This window comes from Prunus avium, chromosome 8, assembly GCF_965620075.1.
Source record: "Prunus avium chromosome 8, drPruAviu1.hap1.1, whole genome shotgun sequence".
Classification (NCBI taxonomy): Eukaryota; Viridiplantae; Streptophyta; class Magnoliopsida; order Rosales; family Rosaceae; genus Prunus; species Prunus avium.
Window position 1 is genome coordinate 34,708,974 of NC_142291.1, and position 19,767 is coordinate 34,728,740.

General features: G+C 38.4%; 4 protein-coding genes and 1 pseudogene across 8 annotated transcripts; 2 read left to right on the forward strand and 3 right to left on the reverse strand.

Moving 5' to 3' along the window:
• Positions 1–815: 815 nt before the first annotated feature.
• Positions 816–3,569, forward strand: LOC110754675 (uncharacterized). 3 transcript variants are annotated; one of them, XM_021955774.2, is made up of 5 exons: positions 816–1,123; positions 1,326–1,537; positions 2,266–2,472; positions 2,693–2,890; positions 2,971–3,569. In XM_021955774.2, the coding sequence occupies exons 1-5, from the start codon at positions 1,045–1,047 to the stop codon at positions 3,118–3,120; spliced, it is 846 nt and encodes a 281-aa protein (XP_021811466.1). In that variant the 5' UTR covers positions 816–1,044; the 3' UTR covers positions 3,121–3,569. The 3 variants fall into 3 exon arrangements, with proteins under 3 accessions (XP_021811466.1, XP_021811468.1, XP_021811467.1); XM_021955776.2 differs by having other exon boundaries at positions 826–1,123; positions 1,354–1,537; XM_021955775.2 differs by having other exon boundaries at positions 832–1,127; positions 1,354–1,537.
• Positions 3,570–4,259: 690 nt separating this feature from the next.
• LOC110754674 (uncharacterized) lies at positions 4,260–7,933 on the reverse strand (annotated as a pseudogene). The gene is made up of 7 exons (XR_015826066.1): positions 7,377–7,933; positions 6,732–6,777; positions 6,563–6,644; positions 6,422–6,467; positions 6,238–6,335; positions 4,785–4,853; positions 4,260–4,704 (listed from the first exon to the last, which is right to left on the reverse strand). The product of XR_015826066.1 is annotated as an uncharacterized LOC110754674 (transcript).
• Positions 7,934–8,842: 909 nt separating this feature from the next.
• LOC110754676 (uncharacterized) lies at positions 8,843–11,485 on the forward strand. 2 transcript variants are annotated; one of them, XM_021955777.2, is made up of 5 exons: positions 8,843–9,307; positions 9,511–9,722; positions 10,459–10,665; positions 10,885–11,082; positions 11,170–11,485. In XM_021955777.2, the coding sequence occupies exons 1-5, from the start codon at positions 9,229–9,231 to the stop codon at positions 11,317–11,319; spliced, it is 846 nt and encodes a 281-aa protein (XP_021811469.2). In that variant the 5' UTR covers positions 8,843–9,228; the 3' UTR covers positions 11,320–11,485. The 2 variants fall into 2 exon arrangements, with proteins under 2 accessions (XP_021811469.2, XP_021811470.2); XM_021955778.2 differs by having other exon boundaries at positions 8,855–9,311; positions 9,539–9,722.
• Positions 11,486–11,691: 206 nt separating this feature from the next.
• LOC110754678 (metallothionein-like protein 4B) lies at positions 11,692–12,314 on the reverse strand. The gene is made up of 2 exons (XM_021955779.2): positions 12,131–12,314; positions 11,692–12,051 (listed from the first exon to the last, which is right to left on the reverse strand). Exons 1-2 carry the CDS (start codon positions 12,220–12,222, stop codon positions 11,874–11,876), a joined length of 270 nt encoding a protein of 89 aa, XP_021811471.1. The 5' UTR covers positions 12,223–12,314; the 3' UTR covers positions 11,692–11,873.
• Positions 12,315–16,320: 4,006 nt separating this feature from the next.
• On the reverse strand, positions 16,321–17,749 carry EXL5 (EXORDIUM like 5). The gene has a single exon (XM_021955786.2). It carries the CDS (start codon positions 17,594–17,596, stop codon positions 16,544–16,546), a length of 1,053 nt encoding a protein of 350 aa, XP_021811478.1. The 5' UTR covers positions 17,597–17,749; the 3' UTR covers positions 16,321–16,543.
• Positions 17,750–19,767: the final 2,018 nt, after the last annotated feature.

The following is a 19,767-nucleotide window of genomic DNA, read 5'->3' on the forward strand; positions in this document are numbered from 1 at the left end:
CACAGTGTGTTTCAATGTACTTGTTGCTGTTGTGTTATATAACAGAGACACAGTTTGGCGTGGAAAGATTAGAAATCATAGATTTGGTTTGGGTTAGATTTTGGGTAGAGAAAGTTGGCTTGCTTTTGTTAAGAGTTATCCAAAACATTTAAGAGTGGACTACAGAACATAAATGAGGTGTTACAAGTACAAATTTGCTCTCATTACTTGGTGAAATTTATGAAAAATTATCTAAGTATGTACAGAGCAAATAAGGTAAGAATCCTAAAACAGTTGGATTTCACACCATTTATCCATCAATTTTTTCTTCTCATCATCAAAATGGGGAATTCAGCAAACATTAGTTAGGCCTGTTAGTCAGGATAGTGAGCTCGTTTCTGTGCACCCAAGTTCTAGTCTTCCTTCCCGTATATTAAATTTATTTATAGTTTTTTTTTAATTATCGATGTTTATTTGAAACCTTTTGCTATCTTTGTGATTGGTTTGTTAGTAAAGACTAAGCTCAAAAGATTGAGTATGGACTATGGAATGAGTAACAAACTATGAGGTTTCGAATAACAAAAGGTATTTGCTTGGTTGTAAATGGTATTTCTTACATAGATGAATCGCTAAAATTACGTCTCAAGATTTGCTTAGTTGTGAGTTCATGGCATGGACATCTAGTAAAAAGAAGCATTGGTGATTAAAACTACATCGCATGTGATGATATGACACAAATCATTCGCAGGGTTTCAACTGGACCAAGTGATTGAATTGAAAGAAAGTTTCCTCTTGTTAGACTCTCTGTTTCACGCACACCTATCACAAGTTCCCATTTTGAGAATCAAAACAAAAGTTTCCACCAAATGCCACGCAAATCCTTAAAAAAAGTGTAAAGCTTGATAAAGATGAAGCTATAATGGGACCCACTTTCTTTCCGTGGGCCCAGCGCATTACGTGGTGAGAGGTCAGACCTGGACGGACCGACCTCGTTGTAGCTTTTGAGGAACTAAACCCCCTGTTCTGCAACAAAGTGAAAAATTGTGAAAACCAAAAGAAGCCCAAATGTGTATAGCTGTGTTCGTATGGCAAAACCACCCAATTTACCCGCTCCTTCTGTTGTTCAACAGGGACGAGTTCAAAAGTAGGTGAGTCTGGCGCTTCTGGGTTGTTCTTAATTTTGTGTTTTTTGATTGATTTTGATTTGATTTTGTTGGGTGAATGAGCTAAAAGTACAAAGTGGGTTTGTTTTGGTTGAGTCTAACGCTTCTGGGTTGTTCTTAATTTTATATTTTTCGATTGATTTTGATTTGATTTAATTGGGTGAATGAGCTAAAACTACGAAGTTGGTTTGTTTGGTTTTGGGTTTTGGAGGCCAACAAAGCCTTTGGCATGGTGGGAAGGAGGGAAGATCTTAGGGGGAAGAGATGGGCTGGCAGGAGGGACATGGCTGGCTTGTACCAGAGATGGCAAGGTGGCTTTTATCACAAATGTTAGAGAAGTTGAGAAACTTGCTCAAGCTAAGAGCAGAGGGGACCTCGCAGTTCGGTTCTTGGAGGTGATTTTTGTGTTTAATTTCATATCTACTCTATCTCCCACTCTAGCTGTTTGTTTTTTGTTCTCTATGAGCTGTTGTTAAGAAGCTTGGTTTGCATATTTTGATGGGAATTGGGAACCCATGAATTGAATTTCCTTAGGGACTTTGCCTGCTTTTATGTATTGGATTGCAGTCTGAAATTAATACTCACTCAAGTGAAAACGATTTAAGGTGTAGGTGAAAAAATCATTGAAAATTAGAAATTGAGTAAGGGCTCGTTTGGATTGCAGTCTGAAATCATATCTGTAAGGAGATAATAGGTGGAACATAACATATGCATATATCTGTTTATGTGTTTGTGGAAATTAATACTTACTCAAGTGAAAAAGATTCAAGATTTAAGGTGAAGGTGAAAACTTCACTGAAATGAGGAAGTGGGTGAATAGTTGAAAGGTGGAAATGTACTATAGGGAGTTTTAACTTTGATCATTTCATGTGATTCAATTGCTAACCAATTCTTCAGCTAATATCTAAAAGGAAATTTATTAATGTCCTGTTCTGCTTTCTTTGTCCCTTTTCTGATTCTCTCTGATGAATTCAACAACCATTGGACAATATGAGCTTGTTGCTATTTCTATTTCTTCTAAGCATGTTGATTTCCAGTCAAAATATTCAAATTAATTTTCTGTCAAACTGATCCCTTTTGTTAGAGACAAGATGAGAAATATCACAGATTTCTGTGATTGCAGGGCAAAAAGAGTGCCATGGAGTTTGCTGAGGAAGTTGCGGAGGAGGCAGGTCAGTACAATGGGTTTAATCTAATCTTGGCTGATCTTTGTTCCAAGGCCATGGTTTATGTAACCAACAGACCAAAGGAGGACAAGAGTTTTGTCACCGAGGTCTCACCTGGGATTCATGTACTGTCAAATGCAAAGCTAGATTCTCCTTGGCCTAAGGTACTAAGAAGGCATGTTGATTTGGCTGCATTGCTTTCAAATAGTAAAAATAGATTTCCTCAATGAAGTTGGAGAGCCTTCATTTTTTAGCACAGGACTAATCACATTATCAATTGCTTCATTGTTTGGTTGGTTTGGCTTGTTTGCCTTAACATGGTTGCCATTTGTTCTGTTAGTTAAACCTCAAGCCTTCATTTTGAATCAGCTTCTTCTTTTTCAGGTTCAACGACTAGGGGACAGTTTCAAAGAGCTATTACACGAACGTGGCGGTGACAATGATCTTCCGATGAAAGAAATGGTTGAAAAACTGATGATGAACACGATTAAAGATGATGAGGAAAGCTTGCTGCCTCACGTTTATCCTCCAGAACTGGAATACCATTTGAGTTCCATATTTGTAGAAAAAGCCCCTCAGCTGGTAAATCTAGCTCTCTCTCTTCCCTTCTAGTCTCTGTCTCTGCTTTAAACAATTTCTCACAGGCTTTCTGTTTTTCATAGGGACATTATGGCACCCGAAGCACATCAGCATTGTGTGTGAAGACAAGTGGGGAAGTTACCTACTATGAGAGATATCTGGAAAATGAACTGTGGAAAGAAGGGACAGTAACTTATCACATGGACATGGACAGAGGAGAAGAAGAAAAATAGTCAGTTTATGGTTCCTTTGCTAACCTTAAACCCCATCCCATCTGGGATTTTTCAGACAAAAGGCTTCATTATTGTGGCTAGTTCAGATTTTACAGATTCTATCTGTGCTTACATGTGGGTTTATGGTGCCTTAAACTTATCACTAAGATATGTTCATCTGAAAAGGACTTGTAACTCAAGTGATTAATTCGCCCTGCATCTTAGGTTCGATTCCTCCTTTCCAATATCGCAAGCTAGCTTATATCAAAAGAAAGATATGGATTTACATCTTTCATTAATGGAAATTTTTTGATGTAGTGAGTAATAGCTCTGGTTGTTCGCTGTTCAAGAATTCTTGTTTAGGCAGTGATATAAGCTAGCTTGCATCAAAAGAAAGATATGTTCATATGTGTAAACTATCTGTTTCATTATTAACCAATAACATAAGCATGAGGATCTCACAGCATGAATCTGCAAATTCTTGAAGCCCATCAAACTTTTAGATCCATATGGTTATAACACTGAAGAGTTTTATTGACTTATATATATTTCTACACGACAGAAGACAAACCGTAGTCCTTACATAGAGCCAGAAAGTCTTAAACTACTTTTGATTACATGATACTATAGCATCACAGTTGTGATGGAAACTTCAGCTGTGCAAGCGAATTACACTTTTTCCTATTTCCCCTTAATTAAGCAGCGCATGACACACATGCGCAACCCGTGCCGCACTTGCTGGCGACGCTCTTCGAGCAAGTGCACGGGGAGCACTGTGGTGCTCCCCGCACGAGCACGTCATGTGATCCGTGCCGCACTTGCTGATGACGCTCTTCGAGCAAGTGCACGGGGAGCACTGTGGTGCTCCCCGCACGAGCACGTCATGTGATCCCCACCCCCGCTCGTGGCCTCGGTGGTGTTGGTACACCTGGTAATACGTATAGAATCAATATAAAATTACGTCTCAAAATTCAATTTGGATTCGTATTCGAACATAGGTTACTTGCCTGCAAGTGACCCCACCGGGACAGGGATTTGGGCAGCCGCAACTGTCGTTGCAGCTGGCCTTGATACCTCCGGCTGTGGTTGTATCTGCCATTTTTACTTCTTGGTTGAGACTATTGAGATGAGAGAGAGAGAGAGAGAGCTAGCAGCTAGCCTTGCTTGCACTTGCTTCCTTTTATAGTGCCTCCAAGGCCATGCACCAATGCCATATGGCACAAAGGGTTTTTACAAGAGCAACAAGTGGAATATATCGTGGGTGATTCTAGTTCTTAGGCGGGGTGGAGGTGGCAATATATTTTCATGCATTTCTTGTAGCTGCACCACCTAGGCAATATACATACATATATGCATCAATAACAATATTAATATTATCTGAGGTCCTTTTCTCAGATCATAATTCGCATTTTCTGCCCCAGTAGCAAGAGTGGCATCTGAGAACACTGAACCAGCACGCTCCAAGGAAGGCCTGCCCAGTGGTTTTTTCAAATTTTTGGTCGGTGGTCTACCTCTTCTTACAACCTTGGGTCCTGGCTCATTATCATCACTATATTGTCTCAAATTATCAAAATTCTTTTTTGCTAGCTCATGTATGGAGCGCGCCTGGAAAGAAGCCATCAAAGTTCAGACAACACATAGATAGCCTCAAATGAGATAAGAAAAAGAGCTGGATCTAACTGTACCTGCCGAAAATATATGGTATCTGGGGCATTGTACTGCATTGCATTGGAGCAGATTAAGAAGATATCACTCTGCAAAATCATAAATCAAATTTTAATTCTGATGAACCAAAGTTCTTGCAATATTGCAGAGCATCACTCCTTCACCAATGGCCTAATGCAATTCTATGGCTAATTTTTCAATAGTTAAAAACAAAATTACTCGATTCTCCAATGGCCTAATCCAAGTTCTATGCCTATTTTTCAACAGTAGAAAAAATTTGTAATGTAGTACTCTATTAAAAAATATATTTTAGAATAAAGCACATGCATCAGTGAATTCTTGGAACGTATAACTGTTAATCAAGTAGATTGCATAACATCGATACATGGTTAAATTTTTATTGCTTAAACTAAACAAGGAGTGAATTATATGCAGTCTATAACTGCAAAAGCAACATGGCGGTGGCCCAACTTTCAGGGTGGAAACATCTGCTAACCTCCTCCCTGAGCATCCTCCACAATACATCATCTATCACGCACTAAGAACAATATCTGTTTTTGACAAATGCAACAGAACATCTGATCTTTTTGCTTCAGGGGAGGCGATCACAATTACATTGTATCACTAAATTTCAGTGTTTAATCTCCTTTACATAACACTATGCATTCTGCTAAAAACAGCAAGTACGTGTTCCCAAGAACATCGCAACCAAAGAATTTAAATTGAAGGTAGTCCATTAAGTAGGCAAGCAAAGGCACTTAAGAGTTGTGGAAACAACAAATATTTTCCTTCATGCAACATTCTCTATTAAGTCACGGAATGAAGACAAGGAGCCATTTAGAAAAAGATAAGTTGGTAGCCATGGAAATCACTCTAGGTGACGTTACTCTTATTAGGTACAACCATGTTAACAAGCCGAGAGTGAGCCACCCAAGTATATTTCACACTTCTGAACAGAATCTTCATTAACTCTCCCAAGTGAACTAAATTCTAGAACTGGACAGGAAAAGAAAAACACTAAATTCTAGAAGTTAATGCTCCCATTGAGCACTAAAAATAGAAAGTACTTTATATTAACCTATTTGTGGACATTAAGACGAATTACCTACTCTACTAATTATGTAACTTGCCAGAAAAATCAAATGACCGATGAAAAGGTAATAAGACTACAGCTTAAGTGTTTAACATTTAACTAACAACTAATCAAAAGACCTCAATTTTAGCAATACAAAATGCTTATGGCAGTGTTTTCAGAGAAGATTATTATGTGGATTCCTACTTACCACACCTTTTAAACCGTATTACACCAAATCTCTCATAATCAACCCACTGAACCAGCATGGCGAAAACACATCAAACACTGGTACAGGATAAGACCAAAAGCTGACTTGGGGATATAGATCATTCCACTATTATGAACAAAACAGATGATGCAAGGAGGATTTAAAGAAGATGAAATCAGTGTAAGCTGACCTCAAACTGTTCCAAGCTAGTATACCTCCACTAGTAAGTTTCTTCTTCACCGTCCCAAAATCCATAGGATGCTCTATTACTTCATGGTAGTCCGGAAGCTGCACAGCAGAGGAAAAGTTCACTATAAAAAGGGAATCTTGACAACAGTCCTGGATGTTAATGCGTCGCCATTATATAAACTAACCTCTTTGGGGTCCACTGGTTCAGAAAACACACCGTACGTGTCCTTCCTGAAATAATTAAAAAAACAAATATCATCAAACGGGAAACTTAAAGGCCAGAACAAAGTAAGCAAAACACAAATTCAGAAACCCAAAAAACACACTTTTGAAGCCTGTCGAGAACGAACAGCAACAGCTTTTTATCAGGTAAAGGCGTAGAGGGTCCAGAATCCAACGCTGTCCCTCCTGCACATGATTGCAAACTCATTGATGTCAAAAAAATAGCTTCCAAATGCAAATCCGAAATGAAAATTCTTTCCATTATGAGCAAACCTTGGAGGGCGCTTGAAGGGTTTGTAGCTGAAATTGTCTTCTCACCCTGCAAAAGTGAATTAAATTTAGTAACCCAAAACAGCACAGGAGCACTGAACCAAATTTATTTCCATTGTGGGTGAGGAACCACTAGCAAAGTAGCTGTGAAAAGGCAAAGCAACCAGGCATTCAAAGTGCCAAAAGGGGAAAATACAGTTACAAACTGTGAAATAATAAATTATAAAATTAAGAAAAGGAGAAAGGACAAATTTAAACTTTTAGCAGATATGACAGTCAAATCATTATTAGGCTTAGTAAATAAAAGATGAATTTAAGCTAGAGCTTAAAAATCCAGAAAATAAACACCAACAATTATGATCAGTTGAAAAAAATTCAAGAAAGTTATGTAGTTCTGCAAAATTCAAGACCGGAGGGAATTCCTAAAGACGGACCAGGTCAACCCATTTGCTAAGATTCTAGAAAAACCCAAGAAAAAGGTGCGAAATTCAAGGAATATTTGAATTTCCAAATATAATGTCAACGTATATTTTTCCAGACCCCCAGAAAATGACCCCAAAAAAACACAGGGATTTTTGGCGCTTCGAACCCGCGAAAATAAAATACCCCAAACGAAAATCCGACCATTTTAACCCAAAACTTCAATACCTTTTGAGGGTGAGCGAGCCCAGATCCATCGCCGATCGCATTGATTTTGCGCTTCTTATCGACCTCCGGCGCAGCGTTATCGCCATCGGCGTTGGACTCGGAGCCGCCAGAGTTCAAAGACGCGGAATTGGCCGACGATTTCTGATTGGGAGGCAATTTGAGGACGAGCTTGAGCTTTTTTTCGCGGCGCTTCCCGGCCGAAACGTCGTCGTCCTCGTCTTCGCCGTCGTCCTCGTCCTCGTTATCGTCGGGGTTAGGGTTGCGGCGGGTGGATCGACGAACCGGAGCCTTGGCGGAGTCGGCAGGGGCACTCCTGTAATTAGGTTTGGAATGAGGGGCAGAGTTGTTTTTGCGCTTCTGCTGCTGCTCTTGTTCTCTGAGAGTCCGTTTCTGAAGATCTAAAAGAGAGGGCCGTCCTTTCTTCTTCTTCTTCCTCTCCACTACCTTAACCATTTTTGGTGCCCTCTCTCTCTCTCTCCCCCTCTCTCTCTCTAGGGAGACAACAAACAGGGTGTTATTTTTAAAAAAAAATAAAAATAAAATCAGTTTTTAGTATATTTGTAATTTTTTACTTTATTTGTATTCGTATTTGTATGTGCGCAGTGACTTTTGGGACGGAGGGGCATGCGAGTCACGTGATTCCCACACGGCTTTCGCGTGGCGAGTCGACACGCGTTCCGGGGGATGCCAAACTACTCAAGTCGTGTCGGAACGAATCTGGCAACTGACTCGGGTTTTGTCTTTTATCTTCGACTGTCTACGATGTTTTCTTCTTCTCTGTTTTTTCGGGTCGACACTGACTATGAGGTTCACAGTGTGTTTTAATGTACTTGTTGCTGTTGGGTTATATAATAGAGACACAGTTGGGCGTGGAAAATATTAGAAATCATAGATTTGGTTTGGGTTAGATTTTGGGTAGAGAAAGTCGGCTTACTTTTGATAAGAATTATCCAAAACATTTAAGAGTGGACTATAGAACATAAATGAGGTGTTACAAGTTCAAATTTGCTCTCATTACTTGGTGAAATTTATGAAAAACTATCTAAGTATGTGCAAAGAAAATAAGGTAAGAATCCTAAAACGGTTGTATTTCACACCGTTTATCCATCAATTTTTTATTTTTATCATCAAAATGGGGAATTCAGCAAATATTAGTTAAGCTAGTTAGTCAAGATAATGAGCTCGCTTCCTTGCACCCAAGTTCTAGTCTTCCTTCTCGTATATTAAATTTATTTATAGTATTTTTTTTTTACTATCGATGTTTATTTGAAACCTTTTGCTATCTTTGTGATTGGTTTGTTAGTAAAGACTAAGCTCAAAAGACTACGTATGGACTATGGAATGAGTAACTAACTATGAGGTTTCGAATAACAAAAGGTATTTGCTTGGTTGTAAATGGTATTTCTTACATAGATGAATCGGTAAAAAGTAAGTCTCAAGATTTGCTTAGTTGTGAGTTCATGCCATGAAGGGCATCTAGTAACAAGAAGCATTGGTGATTAAGACTACGTCGCATGTGATGATATGACACAAATCATTCGCAGCGGTTCAACTGGACCAAGTGATTGAAAGAAAGTTTCCTCTTTTAGACTCTGTGTTTCACGCACACCTATCTCAGGTTCCCATTTTGAGAATCAAAACAAAAGCTTCCACCAAATCCCACAAAATCCTGAAAAAAAAGTGTGAAGCTTGATAAAGATGAAGCTATAATGGGACCCACTTTCTTTCCGTGGGTCCAGCGCATAACGTGGTGAGAGGTCAGACTTGGACGGACCGACCGACCTCGCTTTGAGGAACCAAACCCTCTGTTCTGCAACAAAGTGAAAAATTGTGAAAACCAAAAGAAGCCCAAATGTGTATAGCTGTGTTCGTATGGCAAACCCACCCAATTTACCCGCTCCTTCTGTTGTTCAACAGGGACGAGTTTAAAAGTAGGTGAGTCTGGCGCTTCTGGGTTGTTCTTAATTTTGTGTTTTTTGATTGATTTTGATTTGATTTTGTTGGGTGAATGAGCTAAAAGTACAAAGTGGGTTTGTTTTGGTTGAGTCTAACGCTTCTGGGGTTGTTCTTAATTTTATATTTTTTGATTGATTTTGATTTGATTTAATTGGGTAAATGAGCTAAAACTACGAAGTTGGTTTGTTTGGTTTTGGGTTTTGGAGGCCAACAAAGCCTTTGGCATGGTGGGAAGGAGGGAAGATCTTAGGGGGAAGAGATGGGCTGGCAGGAGGGACATGGCTGGCTTGTACCAGAGATGGCAAGGTGGCTTTTATCACAAATGTTAAAGAAGTTGAGAAACTTACTCAAGCTAAGAGCAGAGGGGACCTCCCAGTTCGGTTCTTGGAGGTGATTTTTGTGTTTAATTTCGTATCTACTCTATCTCCCACAGTAGCTGTTTTTTTTTTTTTTCTTTATGAGCTGTTGTTAAGAAGCTTGGTTTGCATATTTTGATGGGAATTGGGAACCCATGAATTGAATTTCCTTAGGGACTTTGCCTGCTTTTATGTATTGGATTGCAGTCTGAAATTAATACTCACTCAAGTGAAAAAGATTCAAGATTTAAGGTGTAGGTGAAAAAATCATTGAAAATTAGAAATTGAGTAAGGGCTCGTTTGGATTGCAGTCTGAAATCGTATCTGTAAGGAGATAATAGGTGGAACATAATATATGCATATATCTGTTTATGTCTTTGTGGAAATTAATACTTACTCAAGTGAAAAAGATTCAAAATTTAAGGCGAAGGTGAAAACTTCACTGAAATGAGGAAGTGGGTAAGTAGTTGAAAGGTGGAAATGTACTATAGGGAGTTTTAACTTTGATCATTTCATGTGATTCAATTGCTAACCAATTCTTCAGCTAATATCTAAAAGGAAATTTATTAATGTCCTGTTCTGCTTTCTTTGTCCCTTTTCTGATTCTCTCTGATGAATTCAACAACCATTGGACAATATGAGCTTGTTGCTATTTATATTTCTTCTAAGCATGTTGATTTCCAGTCCAAATATTCAAATTAATTTTCTGTCAAACTGATCCCTTTAGTTAGAGACAAGATGAGAAATATCACAGATTTCTGTGATTGCAGGGCAAAAGGAGTGCCATGGAGTTTGCTGAGGAAGTTGCGGAGGAGGCAGGTCAGTACAATGGGTATAATCTGATCTTGGCTGATCTTTGTTCCATGGCCATGGTTTATGTAACCAACAGACCAAAGGAGGACAAGAGTTTTGTCACCGAGGTCTCACCTGGGATTCATGTACTGTCAAATGCAAAGCTAGATTCTCCTTGGCCTAAGGTACTAAGAAGGCATGTTGATTTGGCTGCATTGCTTTCAAATAGTAAAAATAGATTCCTCAATGAAGTTGGAGAGCCTTCATTTTTTAGCACAGGACTAATCACATAATCAATTGCTTCATTGTTTGGTTGGTTTGGTTTGTTTGCTTTAACATGGTTGCCATTTGTTCTGTTAGTTAAACCTCAAGCCTTCATTTTGAATCAGCTTCTTCTTTTTCAGGTTCAACGACTAGGCGACAGTTTCAAAGAGCTATTACACGAACGTGGCGGCGACAATGATCTTCCGATGAAAGAAATGGTTGAAAAACTGATGATGAACACGATTAAAGATGATGAAGAAAGCTTGCTGCCTCACGTTCATCCTCCAGAACTGGAATACCATTTGAGCTCCATATTTGTAGAAAAAGCCCCTCAGCTGGTAAATCTAGCTCTCTCTCTTCCCTTCTAGTCTCTGTCTCTGTCTCTGCTTTAAAACAATTTCTCAAAGGCTTTCTGTTTTCCATAGGGACATTATGGCACCAGAAGCACATCAGCATTTTGTGTGAAGACAAGTGGGGAAGTTACCTACTATGAGAGGTATCTGGAAAATGAACTGTGGAAAGAAGGGACAGTAACTTATCACATGGACATGGACAGAGGAGAAGAAGAAAAATAGTGAGTTTATGGTTCCTTTGCTAACCTTAAACCCAATCCCATCTAGAATTTTTCAGACAAAAGGCTTCATTATTGTGGCTAGTTCAGATTTTACAGATTCTATCTGTGCTTGCATGTGGGTTTATGGTGCCTTAAACTTATCACTAAGATATATGTTCATCTGAAAATGACTCGTAACTCAAGTGATTAATTTGCCCTGCATCTTAGGTTCGATTCCTCCTTTCCAATATCGCAAGCTAGCTTATATCAAAAGAAAGATATGTTCATATGTGTAAACTATCTGTTTCATTATTAACCAATAACATAAGCATGAGGATCTCACAGCATGAATCCGCAAATTCTTGAAGCCCATCAAACTTTTAGATCCATATGGTTATAACACTGAAGAGTTTTATTGACTTATATATATTTCTACAAGACAGAATACAAACCATAGTCCTTACATAGAGCCAGAAAGTCTTAAACTACTTTCGATTACATGATACTATAGCATCACAGTTGTGATGGAAACTTCAGCTGTGCAAGCGAATTACGCTCTTTCCTATTTCCCCTTAATTATGCAGCGCATGACACACATGCGCAACCCGTGCCGCACTTGCAGTAGGCCTTCCCGGTCCTGGTGCTGACGACGCTCTTCGCGCAAGTGCACGGGTTGCAGCCACAGTGCTCTCCGCACGAGCACGTCATGTGATCCCCGCCCCCGCTCGTGGCCTCGGTGGTGTTGGTGGTACACCTGGTAATACGTATAGAATCAATATAAAATTACGTCTCAAAATTCAATTTGGATTCGTATTCGAACATAGGTTACTTGCCTGCAAGTGACCCCACCGGGACAGGGATTTGGGCAGCCGCAACTATCGTTGCAGCTGGCCTTGATACCTCCGGCTGTGGTTGTATCTGCCATTTTTACTTCTTGGTTGAGATTACTGAGATGAGAGAGAGAGAGCTAGCAGCTAGCCTTGTACTCCCCTTGCTTCCTTTTATAGTGCCTCCCAGGGCCATGCACCAATGCCATATGGCACTAAGAAAGAGCAACAAGTGGAATATATCGTGGGTGATTCTAGATTTTAGGCGTGGTGGAGGTGGCAATATATTTTCATGCATTTCTTGTAGCTGCACCACGTAGACAATATATATATATGCATCAATAATAATATTAACATTATTTTTTTGTTGTTACGTAAGACGACGAAAAGTTAATGTCTTGAAAATTCCAGGCTCCATGGCTGATCTCATCCTCCTGACTTAAAAAGTCAAAATGCTATCTCCAAGTTTGACTTTCTCTTGATCCTTCTTCGGTGTATTTTGGATTTTATATCTCGGAATATAATAAAAGAAAGGGAAACTCCAATTTAATATTTTCATTTGACGTAACTAAAGACTCATTTTATAATTATTTTAATTATTCTCTAAAATTAAAATAATTATCAAACGGAACCTAAATTTTCAAATTACTTATTTCTTCAGGGTTGATTCGGTTGTGCAGCCCTACTCGAAAGTTATTTTTATATGCAACTACGACCATTTTCAAGAGGTTCTGGTTTTTTTCTCCTTCCTCTTTGCCATAAATGTCAGTAGGCTGAAACTTGAAACCAATTAAAAATATCATATGGAGAAGAAATAACGATTCGTTTCTTCTGTTTGTTTTCACCAACCTAACCTAACATTGAGCTAGGAAACAAAGGGAGGGGACCCATGGAGGGCTGTTTAAGGATGTTTTCTTATGTGAATTCATTGATTATGGCAGCAGCAGGCAGCAAATTAATTAGATCCACTAACTTCTTAGCTAGATTGAATAATTATCTCTGTACCATGACCTTTACTTTGGGGCATGCTGTGGGTCATACAAGTAATAATAAGTAGGGTATGGCTTAAGATATTTCAATCATATCATTGACAAAATAGTAAGAAAAAATGTGAATGATTGTAAAATCTATAATTGAGGTGCTTTGCTTTGTGTTTTCTTCTCTTCGTCGTGATGCAAAGTGAGAAAAACTTACTTATATCGGGGATATTATTTGTGGTGTTATTCCGAATCAATTACTTATTGTCATATGTTTTAATTTACTTTGGGGTTGTAGACATGAACACTTTTCAGATTGAAAAAGAAAAAGGCTAAAAAGCTCTCAAATTTCCTATTTGAAAACGTGATAAATTATTGATTTGATAGATGAGCCAAGTGGGCAAAAGCTTTTGTGCTTGACAGGTAGTGTAATAATAAAAGCTTAAAATGTTTTATGTGGCTATATCAATTATGCCCGCAAATACCGGCCACTTTCTTTGATTTTAATTTACAGTGTTGCTATTTTCACCCACCTATCCTATTTTTTCACCCACTTTATCTTCTCACCCACCATGTAAATTTGAAAAAACCCAATCTTATCTTTCAACCCACCATTATTCTTAAAATACCCTTTAATTATTAATTCAAGCAAATTCTCTTTTTTGTTAACTTGTGAGTCATTTAAATTTAATATAATGGCTGAAAAGAACAATTATTTGCTCTAATTGGAGAGATTTGACGACCAAAACAAAACTAATAGAACATATTTTCAACATGAGCATCTGATTACATCGGGATTTGCTTTGTGGAAGGAGAAGACTTTTGTCATGTTGATCATTGGGATTTGCTAGCCTCCTCCTACAAATGGGAAGAGTACACGACGACTGGACTTTCTGATGAAGAATCCATCGTTTTGGCTCAAAACTTTTGGGGTTAGGGTTTTAGGATGAAGATAAAACAAGAGGGAGAGGTTGAGCGGTGCTTTGGATTTGACGTTTGATCTTTGTGCTTTGGATTTTTTAAACTTTTTTTAATTTTAAGTTTGAGGCAATTGTTTTGTTTTTTTAATCATTTTTCATAAGTCCTTAAAAGTCATTTTATGAAGGGGTAAATTTGTCTTTAAAATTTTGATGATAAAGTGGGTAAGAAAATAGGACATGTGAGTGAAAATAGCAGCACTCTTAATTTATCATTCACTTTGCCAAAGTTTTTGATAAAATTGACTAGGCAAGTTGGGGATACCGAAAAAGGGAACAAACCTGTAGTAGGTCATATTCTACCAATTTTAGGTACAGTTAAGTTATGTAGTTGAAAACCTCGAATCTCTTCTCGATTATCTTTGGAAATTGTTATTAACACTTCGAAAAAGTCAGTTTTTGTATTCCTTCCATATATAAAAGTAAGGATAAAGTAACTCTTAAAACACTATACGAGAATTATTTTAGAGTGTCAATAACAATGGTGGTATCTTATAGACATCTTTAACGATCAAGTTAGTGGTAATTCTTTAAACTTTTCACCCTTCGAGACCCAAATACACTCAACCCTAATTTGTGCGACTTGATTGAATCACCAAGGGAAATTCATGATCCCAATACCCTAATTATCATCTTAATTTCCCACTAATAAATGACAAACATTTCTAGGATTCAGAAATTCAAAATGAATTCAGAGGAACAATTTGCCATGTCATCAATGGAGAAAAACAAATTGGTCAATGGGAAAGAGAAAAGGGACATTTGTTTATTACCACCGGCATCTGCAGAGAGTTTGGTATTGGGAACTTTCGGACCGACCCTAGACATTTTTTTTTGTAACGAACCTCTTGTTTATTTCCTTGCAAGCAGCCACTCCAAAGACTTTGCGAAAAATTGCAAGCCCCAAGGCCTCTTCTCTTATCTTATAATAAATTAATAATATTATTATGTCTACTTTTGCGGTCCCCAAGATTAGCTGTAGATCACAAATGTGCCATTAAAGTTGGGTCATGAGGAGTATGGCCTCTTGTTCAAGTCTCTCTCTCTCTACCAAAGTATCACTCATTTGACTAGAAAAAGACTCAAATTTGCCACCCCCATCATAAAATAACTTACAAAAAATCATGCCCTCCTTCACCATCTTTAAATTAAGATGATTTTTTGGGACATAATTATGTACACCTTTGTGTTTAGTTTCCAATTTTTTTTAATGAAAAAAATTGGGATTTTTCGAGAATCTTCGTTGTAATTGTCTTCATTTCATAAAAAAAAAAAAAAAAGGAAATTATGTCAAACCAGATATTATAAAAAAAAGACGAAAATTATAACTTACAAACAATTGAAACTACATGAATCAAAGTGGAATTTCGAAAAATCATATTTTAGCCTAAAGAACATAAGCAGAGGAGCGGGAAGAACCCACATGACCATTATGCTTGTAATTAGGTGGTGGTGGTGATTACTATTTGAAGCTATCTTTTTGCATTATTTTTTTTAACTTGCATAATATAAGATTACGTCCACCAAATGACAAACACGAATATCTAATCACAGTTTTGGACTTATGTTCAATAAATACTTTATTAATTAATTTAACATGGGTTTCCTTGTCTTGGTGTCAAGACATGCTAACCCCACTTGGAATTGTGACTTCAACTTCCTGTATCACTGTCTTCGACAGATCATGACGACGACTGTGAGATATGACATTTGTTGTTGTGCTAAGCATTCCCTCTGCTATGCAAGAAGTTGGATACAACGGCGGGATATTTTGAAGGTATTTCTAATCAATCACGCATTATCGAATAACAATACACAACTAATTTGATGTTATTTTGACGGTATTTCTAATCAATCACACATTATCGAATTACAATGCATAATTAATTAGACACTATTTTGACTATGTTTCAAATCAATCATGCATTATCGCATAACAATGCGTGTAATTAACTTGAGATATTACAATGCATAATTAATTACACACTATTTTGACCGTGTTTCAAATCAATCACGTATTATCGCATAACAGTGCGCGTAATTAACTAGAGATATTATCAGTGTCATTCGTTCAAAAGCAAATTGGCCAATCCAAACTGTAAAAGGGCTCACAGTACTTGATTAAGCTCAGCTCTTTACTAAAACTTGTGCTATGAATTTCTTACCAACTTATGATTGAACAAAATTGCAAATGCAAATTTCCTTCAAATGGGGAAGAAAAAAAAATGGCCGGAAAACCATATGAACATATAAACATACGCTATAAAATTTGATATCTAAATATCCTAACTATAAAAAAATAATATTAAAAAACTTACAATAAGCTCAAGCAAAGCTTAATTTATCATCCTCCTCCACCACCACCGCCACCCCAAACCCGGATTCCCTCCGCCTCCTATCCCTCCTATAAATTAAGAAAAATCAAAATAATACAAGTTTCTTTTTTTTTTTTTTCAAAATTCAATTTAGTCTAAAGCATTAGGCCCAGCGCAGGCCTTGAGAACAGGGCTCCAAATCCACTGCAACAAAAACTTCCTCCCTTTGCTTCCATTCACATTGAATGTCCTGCCTTCCCTGTCCCGCATCACCTGCCCAATGTACCCGCCACCGCCGCCAGTCCCGTACAATCCTTCGCACAAGTCTCCGATCTCCGTCGGTGCCGTCGGATCTTCGCCGGCGTACCAGGCGTTGATCAGCGGGTTCGAGGCCAGCTCGGCGAGCTCGTGCCCGATTACACTGATCATCCCGTCCACACCCACGTCCCTGTTCGGCGGAGAGAGAGATCCCGGCCCACCTCCGCCCATGTACCCTGGGAGGGCAAACGGGTAGGCGCAGACCTCCGGGCACTGCTTGCCGGAGTTTCCGATCCAGGCGTAGGGGAGAGTGTGGCCCACCATGGAGGGGAAGGTGAAGTAGTGGAACCCACAAACCGCTCGACAAAAGTCCTGAACGGTGACATCCTCGGAGGTGAGGATGAGGTAGACGCCGTGCTTGTGGTCGACGGGGAAGGGGGCGGATCTGACGGCGGAGGCGATGACCTGCTGGACGGAGAGGCGGGTGAGGTGGGTCCCATGGGAGTAGCGGAGGTCGGAGTACTGGCCGGCGACGACGACGTTTCGGGAGACGTTGGCGCCGGTCTGATCGGTGTAGAGGGAGACGGTGCGCCACCACTCGGCGACGGAGGGGGCGGCGGCGGAGTGAGCGTCGGCGGAGATGGAGTGGATGAAGTCGGTGATGAGGAGCTTCTGGGATGGGGCCCACTTGCCGTACCAGATGAGGTAGATGTTGATTGGGGAGGAGGAGAGGACGGGGCCCATGTGGTAGCGTAGGTGGACGAGGTCGGAGGAACCCTCGAACTTCTTGGAGGAGGAGATGGCGCGAGGCGGCAGCTTCGGGTTGATGAGCTCGTGAGTGTTCAGGGACTGAACTGAAGGACTGGCATTGGCACGTGCGAGTCCGCTGTCACGTGCGATGACGAGGACGAGGAAGAGGGAGATGAGATTTTTGGGGAGGGTCATTTTGTTGGTGTGGGGAAGAATGAAAGAGAGGAGGAGGGAGGAGAAGGGATTATATAAAGGTGGGGGAATGGGAATCGGGAGGGAAATGGGCTGGAGACAGCTGCAAGGTGTGGGCACAGTAAAGAGAGAGAGAGAGAGAGAGAGTGATTTTTAGTCTTTTGCTTTGAGTGTCACTGTCTCTCTCTCTCCTCTCTCTATCTTCTGTTTCTTCTGGAAAACCGGGAATCGGCTTTTTTGAGAGGTGCTTCTGTTTTGAACTTGTAAAGGTCCGAAATGATTATTGTTATTTTGTTTTGTATTTTTATTTTTACGGTTCTATCTGAATGAAAAAAATAATAATAAAGCAAATGCTAAATTACATTTTGATCCCTTTGGTGATTCGAATTCGATTTCATTTAGATTTCTGTAATTTACTATGTTATAATTATAATTACACGTGTCAAGTATTAAGAAGGGTGGTGAGCATACACATTAAGTTAAAGTAGTCAGCAAAATATTTCCCAAAATGAATACTAAGCACGATCGATCATACATGTCACCTGTAAATTTGTGTAAATTTTAGAGATATTTAGTCATATATCCATTCTTAGCACTAATAATATAGATAAATCATATTTCATTTAATTTTTATAAACAAACCCAAAAAAACCCCCCAAAAATTGAGAAATTTTTATATGTTCCGGATACACCACGTGGCTGGTGTACCATCAAATAAATATAGAACATGTGGAATTATTGTTCAACTTACTGCATTTCTTTTTATGACATGTGATGGGCTGCATTGGAAATATTTCATATGTCCTTCATCTATTGGATGATACACCAGCCACATTGTGTACCTGGAACACCCAAAAATTACTCCAAAAAATGACAGCTGGCCCCATTGAATTTAATTTTGATTATTAAATTACTTTGATGCCCTATTGAGTGTTTTGGGTTTTTTTATGAGGTTTTGGGGTTGAGTTTGTTTTAAGAAGTCAATGACAGTTTTATAATTTAAAAGAAGTTAAAACCCTTTTTTTATGTTGTAAATGCATTTTGGGTGCGTTTCTAAAGTCCGTTTCATATAAGTTTTTTTATTTTTTTATTTTTATAATTTGGGCTCCTATATTTGGTATAATAGTGAATTTCCCTAAACTTTATTGTAAGATTCACATTATGGTTACGTGGAAGATTATCTCTAACATAACTCATTTTGCTTAATTTAGTCGACGAAAATGTAACCTATTAAATTAGTTATATATATTTTTTTATACATGCGATATTCTACTTTAATCTAATCTAAGCTACGGAGAGTGGGATTCGAAGTCGAGTGTAGAGTGAGGAGTACATCCGCTCTAGCCAACTTGACTAAGCAAATATGCGACTAGTTACATTTTTTTGTTAATTCACGATCTGAATGCAATTGTTAATGAACTTATAAATGCTGAAAAATACTTCAAACTAAGAATTTAACACTCCTTGATCCCTTGTATTTTTCTTTTATCATGTTTTAAATTAGGGGACTCATTTTCCCACTCCCTTTTTATCCACTTACACTCCATTTTTCTAAACAAAAAGGAATGTAGGTGGATAAGAGGGGAGTGCAAAAATCATTTACCTTAAATTATTTAGGAAAATTGAAATGATCAAGTACCATCATCACTTTGCCATTGACCATTAGGCATGGTGTTTGTCGGCATCCATGGGGAAGATAAGAAAGCAAGGAGGAAAGGGGATAGAAATGTAAGGTGGGATGCTTTTAATTTTGGTAAAGGATAAAATGCCCATGCCTTATTTCTTTATCGTTACAAAAAATTATACTGTAAATCACCAATCTCAATAAATAGAAAAACAAAGAAAAAAACCGCAAATCACATGTATCAAATAAATTCAAATATTCATGCATTTGTAACTAATTTCATACTCGCAATTTTATTATATGTATTTGACGAGTTTTGCAGTTTAGTTGTTCATTGAGATGTATATACGGCAATTAAGTATTTACTTTGGATTTAAAAAAAATTACTTTTATTAACAAAAAAAGGGGTTGTTTTTGTTGTGACAACGACTATATATATATATCCTAAAAGCTTGGGGCAATGTTTATTATTGCCAATATTAGTAGCACCGAGTACAATTTTTATTTTCATTTAATGTTTTTTTTTTTGGTCTGAGAAAAAAAACAGTGA